The sequence below is a fragment of the Lissotriton helveticus genome, chromosome 8, assembly GCF_964261635.1.
Source record: "Lissotriton helveticus chromosome 8, aLisHel1.1, whole genome shotgun sequence".
NCBI lineage: Eukaryota > Metazoa > Chordata > Amphibia > Caudata > Salamandridae > Lissotriton > Lissotriton helveticus.
In genome coordinates, this window is record NC_136069.1 from 660809365 (window position 1) to 660820911 (window position 11547).

Below are 11547 nucleotides of genomic sequence, written 5' to 3' on the forward strand. Positions count from 1 at the left end.
ATCCATTGCAGCATCCATCAATTCAACCATCAACCAAACGTAAGCCATTCATCCCAATCAAATCATTCATCCATCCATTGCATCATCCATCAATTCAACCATCAACCAAACGCAATCCAGGCATCCTAATCAAACCATTCATCCATCCATTTCATCATCCATCAAGTCAACCATCAACCAAACACAATCCTAATGAATCCTAACCGAACCATCCACCCAGCCAATTATCCATCCACCAAAAATCCATCCACCAATCATCCATCCACAAAAAATCCATCCGCCAATGAATGTGTCCTTACGTCTTTCAATTAAACCTCTCATCCACCCATCTTTCCAACTGCCTGTCCACCCAGCCAAGATATCTGTTCTGTCTATCAGCCTGTATGCCCCTCATGTAGGCAGCTAGCTAAATACAGACCAGTCTACCTGCTTGTCTGTATGCATGTATGACTGCCGGTTGCTATGCCTAGCAATAGACTGTTTTTTGTCTACACGCACTCAATATTGGTAAGTGGATACATAGAAAATGCATGCTATGGTAGAGAGGAAAAGCTATGTGTGGGAGTGAGACAGCGCATATGCGTGTGCAGAGTGGGTGTATCTAAGGCAGAGGCAGAGACAGAGAGTCAGACGTCAACAGACAACTGTTAAGAGTAAAACAGACACGGAACGAGACAATTATTGGCAGTAAAAAGGGGAAGGAAGAAATGTAGAGAAAAGAGCAGAACATAGTGAACACAGATTGAAAAAGCATGGATGGATGGATGATGGATGGATGGATGGATGGATGGATGGATGGATGACTGAAAAAATGGAGGCAATTAGAAACAGACAGACTGATAGATGACGCAGAGAGAAGAACGCAGTCTAGATCATGTTGTGATGCAGCGAAAGTGGATCGCATGCTTGCATTGTGGTTAAATGTACAACATAATCTGTAATGTAAAGAGTTGATTTCCAAGTGGTTTGCCGCAGTGTGCATTTGTCGAAGCCATTTCGAGTGTTCTTCCTTTTTCTGTGCTACTAAAGCAGATATTGCCGAAGGCTTATATTTTACCAACGTGCCTATGTGCAGCTCTGTGAATGGGAGTATATATTTTATAGCGCACTCTGTCCACCTCCTCCTATTGTTTGCCACCCTCCAATTTTACGCAACAGTAGCGCCACTCACGGCCCCTGTCACGAGAACAGTTCAATAATCGTCCACAATTGAACGTTAGTGATCGTATATGCAAAGTCAGTGTAGGGTGATCAATTTTGCACGGATGAATTGATGCACAAATGGGACTCCGCGGGCGGAACATTCAGAATAGCAATTACATGCAAAGCTCCTTGAAAGAAAAAAAAAACATCCGAAGGCAGAAACATGTCTGAGGAGAGGTTTGTGTGAGGTGTTTCCCTAAAGCAGCAAAAACTAAAAAGTGTTTGTATGTTCTGTGCACCCCTCCCCCCCTTGCTCAGCTCACTCGTCCAGAACATATCCACGCAAGTGGCACATCTTTAAGACGCAAGCATGTGACGTAGAAACGTCGCGAGTTACCACAACTCCATTTAGAAAAGCAATACGTGCGTGCACCTGCCTGTATAACAGAGGGAAACAAAACAACCATAATTGAGTACAGTGGCATCTCGACCCCTAGTTTCAGGTGCCACTGCACCTGCTGCACTCTTCACAGCCACTCCCCCCGGGCAGGCCCACTCAGAAGGAGCAGCCCATCTCGCAGGAAGTTTCCAATTTGCTTTAGGGCTTGGGTGAATCGCTTGTAACACGCCCGCTCCTGGGGGAAACAGCGTGGGAACACTTCGCTATCAGAGCCTCGAGAGATGTTCACAGCACGGCATTGTCTCAACAAGGCACATTCTGGCGTCACAGCTAATCGCGATAATGGCGCGTGGGGCTTTGGATACTTCAGACCAAACATCGAGGGGGCGTGCGCGCGTGCAGTGCGTGCGTATGTGTGTGGCAGCAGGGACACTGCTGACTGTGTCAAGAAGGCTCTCGTGCCGGTCATGTGTATCGGTCTCGGTTTGCTGACCGGAGGAATCCGAAGGCAGCGTAATGATCGCGATCTATTGCTGCGCGCATTCAATCAAAGCTGAGCAAACAGCGCTACTGTGGCTGCAGCGCGCGCCGGTGGGAAGAGGGGATTTATTAATAAGGGAATCTCTGCCGCATTGGAAAGGGAAACATTCTGCATAATGCCTGGCCGCGGGGAGGGGGAGGGAGTGTGTGGAGGGGGGGTCTTGTAGGAGGAGGGGCTCAGCTGCAATTCCAATACCCACCCCCTCCCCAATCCTTCCACAGAAGGAGCCCGAGCCCACGCCGAGGAAGGAAGCTCCAACGATCAGCCCAGCAAATTGAAAACATTTTCACTTTAATACTGAAAAATATGCCATTATAAAATTCTCCAATATAATTAGCGAGTTCCACTGCGAGTGACTCAGTTCTCCTTTCCCCAGTTAGACTATGGTTTACAACAGCACAGAATATCTGCCATTTACTTTGCAGCCTAAGCACTAGAGAGTGACATTAATTGGTCATGCTCAACTGCCTCGGTTTCTCTCCCTTCTTTCTTCTTTTTTTTCAATGTGTACAGTTACCATACTATATATAAAAAAGAAAAAAGAGAAAAAAAAGAAAATAAAGGGGGCTGGTTTTACATTCAGATGGAAAAGGCATTTTGGATCTATTTAGAAAAAAATAAACACCCTCACACTGCATAAGCATTTCTGCCACTTTTTTTGGAATTCATTATGAAATAAAAGGGAAAGGAAACGATGAATATTCATGCAAACGTCTTAAATAAACCCATACACATGTTCCTTTGTTCACAGTTTAAAGTAAGGTCCGGACTGCGCCCCCACCACGAGAGAATGCAGAAATGGCACTTAAATGTCGGTAGAGCACGGATGGGGACCTCGGGTGGTGGGTGGGTGGGTTAGGATGGCGGTGAGTGGTCGGACGCAGTCCCCGGGTGCTTGCTGGGGTCCCTGGGGGTGGAGGGGACGTTGGACTTTCCATGCGAGCCATGCAGCACTTTGAATCTTTCAGTCAGGTATTTACATTACATTCATGCGTTCGTGCAGCTTGCCCCTCCTGTGCTGTCACGACAGAGGCCAGCCACTGTACACAAGGGGGCCCCCCTGCTCCCAGACCTCGCGCCATGTCACCTAGAGGAGACCGTCTCGGCAGTCTAGTTCCTTTTCCAGAACTCTCTACTCACTCTCGCTGAGCAAGAGCAGCCGGGGCACGAACGGCTGACCAGGACAGCTCGGTGCCCACTGTGAGCCGGCACCGTGCCAGCCTGGCACCTTTTCTTCACACCAGTGGACATTTTCAAGAAGTTAGAATTCTCGTCAGCGGGCCTCTTGCCTGTAGCGCAAAGTACAACCCTTGGTCTGTGTCTGTCGGTGTGTGTGTGTGCCTGCGTCTGTGTTGTGTGTTTTTGTGTGGTTCTCGTCTCATCCACCCAGTGCGTTGTTCAATGGACTAGCCAGAGTGCCCCCCACCCTGCGGTCTAGTCTGACAGGGAGTGGGAGCCGCAGTCGTACACCCGGTGACTCCCGTCCGAGTTGAAGGGCCCGTTGTGCCAGTATGAAGAGTCGCACACTGTCTGCAGGGAGTTGATCTCCGACGCGGAGGAGTTGGCCTCGCGCCGCTTGGTTCGCTTCCGGTTGCGTAGGATGAACACCAGCATCCCCACCACGGTGAAGGCAGAGGTGACAAAGACCAGCAGCAGCCCGGGCACCAGCACCGAGATGGACACCCTGCTGGTCTCCAGGTAGGAGTTGGAGTGGGTGCCCGCCTCGGCCGCCCCCGTGCTGTTCTTTTGGGGGCTGAGGGTGGGCGACACCTTGGCGTACAGCAGGGGGCACATCATGTCATTGGAGAGGAAGCGGAAGTCCTTCCCCCAGAACTCCTCGGGGAAGTAACACTTGAGGTCGCTGACGATGACCTCGGGCCCCAGGCGCTCTGCCCACTGCTTGAAAGGCACATTGTTGCAGGAGCAGTCCCACTGGTTGCCATGGAGGTCGATCTGGATGATGGAGGTCAGCTGGTCCAGCACCCCGGCCACCGGCAGGTACATGAAGTAGTTATTATGCAGGCTGAGCTTGGACAGGGAGATGCCCGCGAACACGTCCACGGGCAGGGCTTTCAGCAGGTTGTTGTTGAGGATCAGGATCCGCAGGTTGGGCACAGGGTTGAAGGTGTTGGGCAGGATGAGCTGGATGAAGTTGAACTCCAGGTTCAGGTACTCCAGGCTCTGCAGGCCGCTGAATTTCTCGGGCATGAGGGTGTCCAGGCAGTTCTTGTCCATGTACAGCCATCTTAGGTCGGTCAGGTTCTGGAACGTGTTGTTCTCCACGATGCCGATGTTGTTGTTGCCCAGGTCGAGCAGGCTCAGGTTTCGGTAGTCCAGGAAGTGGGCCCTGCGGATGGTGTGGATCTTGTTCTCTCTTAAGAAGAGCTCCTGCACGTTCAGCGCCTTGGGCTCGAGGTCGGCCAGGCTCTTGACGTTCCTGCTGCTGCAGTCCACCTTCAAGCCCGAGCCCACGTTCTGCTGACCGCAGCTGCACACCAGGGGGCAGGGGATGTGGTGCAGCAGCCTGTTCTTGGCATTGTGCCTGACCACGGCAGGGGTGGGCCTGGTCTTGATCTGCCAGTTGCCTGGCACCTTGGTCCCACCAGCAGGCCCAGATCCTGGGGTGGCAGCCTCTTGCTGACCACTGACTTTCAAAGAGGTGGGGACCGGGCCGGGGTCACACGTCTCCTCCTGGGCCGGAGGGGCAGCGAGGCTGGAGTCCACCCCGTTCTTCAGGGGGCACAGGTCGCGCTCCTTGGTCTCGTTCAGGTCCTTGCCCTGCAGCCGGGTGGGCGCCTCGCAGACGACCCGGCCGATCAGGGCATTCTTCGGGATGTTCTCGAGCCATTCCTTCAGCGAGAAGAGGTCACAGCTGCAGTCCCAGGGGTTGTCCTCCAGCAGGATCTCGGCGATGCCGGGTATCTGCTCCAGGACCCCCTCGTAGGGCAGCGTCTTCAGACGGTTGCCCCTCAAGTCCAGGTGGGTGATGGGCACGTACTGAAAGATGTTGTTGGGCAGAGTGCTGATCAGATTGTCGTTCAGAATCAGCACCTCCAGTTTGTTCAGGTCTCTGAAGGCGCCCGGGTCGATGTCCCTCAGGAGGTTGAAGTCGGCCTGCAGGTATTCCAGGTCGTCGAGCCCCAGGAAGGTGTGCCGCTTGAAGGACTTGATTTTATTGTTGTTGATGTGTAAGCGCTTCACCAGCTGCAGCCCCAGGAAGGCCCCGGGCACGATCTCGTGCAGGCCGTTGTTTTCCATGTGCAGGCTGACCGCATTGTAAAAGTTCGCGAACTCGTTGGGGAAGAGCCGGGTGAGCGAGTTGCCGTGCAGTAAGAGGTGGTAGAACTGCGACGTGGGGGCGGTGAAATGCTGCAGGTTGCTGAAGCCCTTCTTTTCGCAGTCGACGTGCAGGTCGCCCTCGATCTCGTTGCAGGCGCAGATCTTCTCTTTGCAAACATCCCTTGTCACATTTCCGGCGGCAAAACACAGAGACGTCTCCAGCAGCAGAATCCAAAGCAGCATTTTTAAAAAGAGCACTGCATCCCCGATCTCATGACAAAGTCTGGCGAATCCTCGCAGATGTCACCCCGGGGGGAAATCAAAATGAGACACAAATTCAACGCGCCAAAGAGCGATCGTCCCGGTTGGGTGAAAAAATGTACATTTATTTTTCTCCAGTTCCTTCTCCTGTATTGCTCGCCACTCACTGCAACGAGCCCAGACACCAGTCAATAATTATATCCACCAACTCTCCGGTCACGTAGTGCAAGGCACGCAGAAAAAAGTACAAGGTAAAAAAAACATACGCCACTTGAATTATCAAAAACAAAAAAGCAATCTAACGGTACTTCTGGCAGGCTTCAGCAATCCAAACAGTTCCGGAGGCGACTTGAGCCTTGTATTTCGAAAAAACGGCATGCTACGTGGAGCCATGCGGATTGAAAAATGGGGTGGGGGCTTGGTCTGCAAGATCTGCCCAACACCCTGGCACTGACCTTGCCTGGTGTGTCTTTTGACTCCCCCTGGGGTGCTAAATCCACAGCAAGAGGTGGTGGGCAGGCGTACCTGGCGCCGGCCCGTGCCGCCCGGTAACCCGAGGCTGTTCTGGGCGCTGTCCGCCAGCCCGCGGTGCTGAAGTCAGGGACCCGGCGTTGCCGTTGTGGAGCCAGTGGTGCTGAGCGCTGCCAGCCACCGCCGAGGCCCCTCGCCGTCCATGTCTCCCGTTCAACCGGGCACCGAGCTCCTTGCTTCCCGCGTCCTCCTCCGGCTGCCTCTGCTCTGCCAGCACAGAGCCTGTGTGTGTGCGCGCTGAAGACAGAGGCGGCGAGAGTGCGGGAGAGGGAGGGAGGGCGGGGGAGAGAGAGGAACTGAGGAAGAGAGAGTTGCTAAGAGGCTCTGCTCGTTCCAGCCTGGTGCACTCTGAAAGATCTGACACCCTCTGCTGAGCTGCAGTGGCAAAAATCCGTCTGCTGAAGGAATGCTGAAAAAAAACGGAGCACAGGGCACGCGTTAAAAACGTTGGCATTAAAACTGTCGCTCTAGTCAGGCACTTACCCTAACTGGGTTTTTTCCCCTCTTTTTTTCTCAAACACATGGGATTGTTTTGTCTACTGTACCTATTCCCGAGCTAATTAATATCGCACTTTGATGCCAGTTTCTTAAAGGTTTGAAAGCAAAGAGTTCCGCTTGTCCGATCGGACGTGGTTGATTAAGGTGTTTTATTAAAAAAATATATTTTTCTCCCTCCTCCGCAGTGAGCCAGCCTGTCATGCAGTTTTGCGCCTTTGTGCTGCTCGGCTCTCCCTCACCGGGATGTGGACACCTTGCAACAGCGTAGTCTGTGTATGATTGATGCTATCCGCTTGCGGTGGGGGGCTGAGACTGCGTAATAAGGAGGATGTGCGGGCACCCTGCTTTATGCTTCCATCTGTTTGGACTTTTAGGGGTAAATGTGTGCACGATAACGCTGAGAGGCAGAATTCGCTGTCGATAGTAACACATATTTTGTAAACATTTTTTAATGCGGGAACACATATAACGGGACGGCTAGCGTCGATATTTAGTCAGCCGGAAAAAAAAGTAATAGTAACCGCCGGTAGGTGGCGTATGCCCTCGCAAGTGTCCCACAGCCTGGCGTTTGCCTTCCATCTTCACATTCTGACACTGCGGTTACCCCCATCAGGGAAGGTTCATCAGCTGGGGGACGGAGGGGGGTGTTCTGCTGGCTTCGAGAGACTGAGAAGAGAGGACGGGCGGGGGTGGTGCAGGGACGGCGTGGGTGGGGGCGGGGAAGAGCTGGTTCCTTGTCTATTTATAGAAAAAAAGTCAGCATAAAGCATGTGGCAGCGGGGCTCCTGCGGTCTCCGTTGAATGCTAATTCAGACTGGGCTCCCTGCGTCTGAAGCTTTTAGCGCCCAGGAGCCGTCTGACCGCTCTCATCTGATGCCGTCCAATTCATTTAATTAGACCGGGCGCGTCTCCGCAGCTGGGGCCATTTTTTGCGATCTGCTTTGGTGACTAATGAGTCACTTAGGTGTCTGCAGTCTCGGGAAACAAGGGCGGCGGAGGACGGATTCCTCACTGACAAAATGCCAGATAAGCCAATGTCTGACAGGTAAATAAGAGCGTGAGAGATGCAGGCATATGCTCCGGGGTCTCAGAAGAATAGACGCAGCGAACGCAGAACTAAGGGACAGCACCTCTCCCTCTCTCTCTTTCTTTCTCTCTCTGTCTCAGTAAAGTCATCCGCTTTCCCTGCCTCAGTCCCCATTTCCCTTTTCCTCTCCCCCGTTTCTACCTGACTCTCTTGCCCTGTCTCTCACGCCGTCGCCTTCTTTCATCTCTCGACATACCCACTTCTCTCGCTCTCTCGCTCTTTCTCTCTCTACCCACATCCCCTCTCTCTATCGCTCTCTCGCCCCACATCGCTCAGCACCACACAGAGGGCAATACAAAATTTGAGCATCCAGGTAATTAGACAAGGGATCTTTTATTTAAAACGAATGAAATAAGATTTTCTGATACGTTCAGAAGGGACGCGTTATGCTCCAATTATACATACACCCGTGAATAAATGAATACATGAATCGGTGGGTTGTTGGATAGACTGGTAGAGGAATGTATGGATGAATACAATAATGAAGGCTAGACTAGGTGGAATGATTTATGGATGTGTAGTTGGATTGAACAGAGAAAGAAGGAAAAAGAAAGAAAGAAAGAAAGAAAGAAAGAAAGAAAGAAAGAAAGAAAGAAAGAAAGAAAGAAAGAAAGAAAGAGAGAGATAGTTGCTGCACTTCCATCTACTTACTTGGGGTTTCCAACCAAACTAAATATAACTGGCTAAAGAAGCACAGGATGGTTGTAGATTAGAAAGTGATTACTATTACAGGCTCTGTAAACATTTTAATGTTAAAAGTAGCAAAACATAGTTTATGAGTTTTATAGGTCGGTTTTCGAAAAAGGAAAGATATTTTCTCACCCCTAGGTCCCTCCAGTCCCCGTCCCATCCATCACTTGTAGAGATAACCATCTCCCTGACAGAAAAAAAGAACAGGGGAATACTGGGAAGCTAACCCCACCCCCTCCCACTGGGAGTACATAATCAGTACTTACCTAGCAATCTGCTTGTTCTTTTTTCTGTCTGCCAACAGAGCTGGGATGAGGTTCTGGGTGGTGCTCCTGCTGGAGGGAGTGGCGGTCTTTATTGCCTCAGACCGGCTGCCAGGCTGTGTGGTCATGAGTCTTTTGCTGGTGTGTCTCCCGACCTGCTGGGCTTGCTGGGAGTCGTGATTGTTGCCGGCCAGCCGGACCTCCCGGTCATTTCCGGGTTGCAGGCTGCGTCTTCTTGCTGGCTAGGACACACTCAGGAGTTTGCTTGGTGGCACAGGGGCCGTGCTGGTGGTGCCCATGGCCTGCCTGGTTTTTGGTGGCTTGGAAATGCCTCTCAGCTCAGGCCTGTCTTCCTGATGGCTGGGCCGGTTGAAAGACACGCTGTGGAACCTGCTTAGTGGTTTGAGGGCTGAGCTGGTGATTCTCCTTGACCTGCCTGGTTTCCTGGTAGCCGGTGTCTTCTACCAAGGCATTCTGGTTTTTGGTGCGTGCCTGGGCTGGCTGGTGTGACCATGGTGATCTGTGGTCCGGTTTCTGCTGGCCCCTGGGGTGAGTACTGTGTAGGGGTTTCCCTTTTCCTTTTTTTGTCGATATTTGCTGCTGTGGAGCCGGGTTCTGGGGGGGCTGGTGTTCCTTGGTGCTCCTGCTGGTATGGTTGCCCGGGGTGGTCTGTCTTCAGCCTGGGCACTCTGACACAGCTTCCTGATGGCAGTGCCTGTTGGTAGACGTGCCAAGGTTTCTGCTTGGAGGTTGCCTGCCTGTGCTTCTTCAAGTTGCTGGCCCGGGGGTTGCGGGCTGTTGTTTGCTCTCCTGGGCTGTTGTTTGTCCTTCCTGTATTGTGGTCTGGCTTTCGATTGGCCAGCGGTGGTTCCTGCTCCTGCCTCTGCTGGAGGGTCAGTAGTTCTCTAGGTTGGCTTCTTTGGAACCTGGGGGCCAAGTTGTTTGTCTCCCCTGTCCTTGGGGTTCTGGCATGGTGCTTATTTTCCTGCCAGGTTTTGTGCTTTCTATTGGCTGGTGGTGATTCCTGCTCCTGTCTCTGCAGGCAGGTCTGTAGTTCTCTCGGTTGGCTTCTTGGGGACCTGGGGGCCACCTTGTTTGTCTGCCCTGTACTTGGGGCTCTATTGTGGTGCTTGTTTTTGCTACCACGGTTTTGGCCTGTGGCTCTGGGGCCCTTGTTTTTTTCCATCCCCAGTTGCTCTGGGGCTGTCATGGATCTTTGTCTTGGCCCTTCTGTGTCTGGTGTCAGGGCTTGCTTGGAATGTTTCCTGGGGGTTGTCCCTTTTCCCCCCTGGCCAATTGGTTGGCTAATTCTCCAGTTGGTGGTTCTCCTTCCTGGTTTGGGCGCCCTTGCGTGCTTTTTGTGCCTTTTGGGGCGCTCTGTCTGTTCTGGTCCTTGTGGTGCCCATTGCGGTGGTATTGTGGTTACTTCAGCCTCCATTTCCCTTCTGGGGCTTGACCTTTGGGGTTTGGGGTCTCCTTGGTGTGCCCCCTTTCCAGCTTTGGGTTTGCTTGTTCTTGCCTGGTCGCCTTCTTAGTGGTTTTCTGGGCTGCCTTCTGCTCTGTGTGTTTTTGGGGGTGGGCTCTGGTGGGCCCTGGTTGCCTTGCTTGTTCTTTTTAGTGGTTGGCTGCCTATTTGGTGCCTGTGGTGGCTTCTCCTTTCTGGGGCCAGGTTCTTCCAGGCTTTGGTGCCCCTGGCTTTGCTGGGGTGTCTGGCCTCTTTGGGTCTTTTTCTTCAGTTGGTAGCCTCCTTGTCATCCTTCTATGGTTGGTGGTCTCTGGTGCTTCCCTGGCGGGTGCTCCTACTCCATTATTGGTTCAGGGTTTTTCCCTGTGTGGGATGGCTGCTATCTGTGTGGCGGTGCCTGGATTGGCCTTGTTGTTTTTCATTCTCCTTGGTCATTTCCTGCTTGTTCTGGATGGTGCGGTCCTTCTGTTTGGTTGGGTTTTGCAGTCTGTGCACTCCTGCATGTCTTTTCCTCTGGGTCTACCATTTGCTTTGCTTATGATTCTGCTTGTGCTGTGGTGTCCTGGGGGTTCTCTGGGGGTTTGGAAGGCCGGATTCCTGGCTTTGGTATGCTCCACAAGTAATGGACAGGATGAAGAGTAGAGAGACCTGGGCCTAATGCCCTATTGCTTACTGGTAATCTTCATTACTCCTGGTCCTGTTGTCCTCATCCCATCCGTTACACCTCTCCCTCCCTTCTTCCCAGAAGGCCAGCCTTCCTGATGGTGGCTTGATAGTTCAGGCGGAGGTGCCCCTTCCTGCACATAAACAATATAAAAAAAGAGATATGACATTTTGAAACTTCACTGGGGCATATTCTCAAGGACTTATCACAGAGTTAACAAGACTTTATCGTAGCCAAAGTGGCGATAAAGTTATCACCCCATTCACAAGGTGGTGCTAACAGCACATATCACCAGGTTACCTGCGATAGCAGCCGCAAAAAACATAGCCACAGATGACCCCGCAACTATCGCTGGTGAGATGCGGAGTAGGCATTCCCATGCCAAAAGCCATGACAACACCACTCCGCAACATTCTCAACGACTAGCGAGATCGGCGATACGATCACAAAACAGGTGATAAGGCGTGTTAGCAGCAGGAAAGCAACACCAGCTCTGACCTGGTGTAAAGTTGGACGACAGCCTGTACCACAAAAGGGAGCCCAGCCCAGAGCCCCATCTGAAGTGAAACAGATGCCATGGAGCTACTGATCATGCAGTTCGGAGCCCGAACAGGCCCAAAACACCCACTGCCACCACCCCCAGGACCCCCACCCCGGGCAATGGCCCCCTCCGGGCAAAGACATGTCACATCAACTCCACGAAATTGTGTACAAAAATTCGACTG

General features: G+C 52.2%; 1 protein-coding gene across 1 annotated transcript; it reads right to left on the reverse strand.

Annotated features, from left to right (window-relative positions):
- Positions 1–2353: 2353 nt before the first annotated feature.
- Positions 2354–6408, reverse strand: SLITRK1 (SLIT and NTRK like family member 1). Its single transcript, XM_078657498.1, has one exon. It carries the CDS (start codon positions 5604–5606, stop codon positions 3519–3521), a length of 2088 nt encoding a protein of 695 aa, XP_078513624.1. The 5' UTR covers positions 5607–6408; the 3' UTR covers positions 2354–3518.
- Between the last annotated feature and the right edge of the window lie 5139 nt (positions 6409–11547).

Excerpts from the sequence above, each read along its gene's own strand:
- SLITRK1 (XM_078657498.1), bottom strand. The coding sequence starts at position 5,606 with ATGCTGCTTTGGATTCTGCTGCTGGAGACGTCTCTGTGTTTTGCCGCC.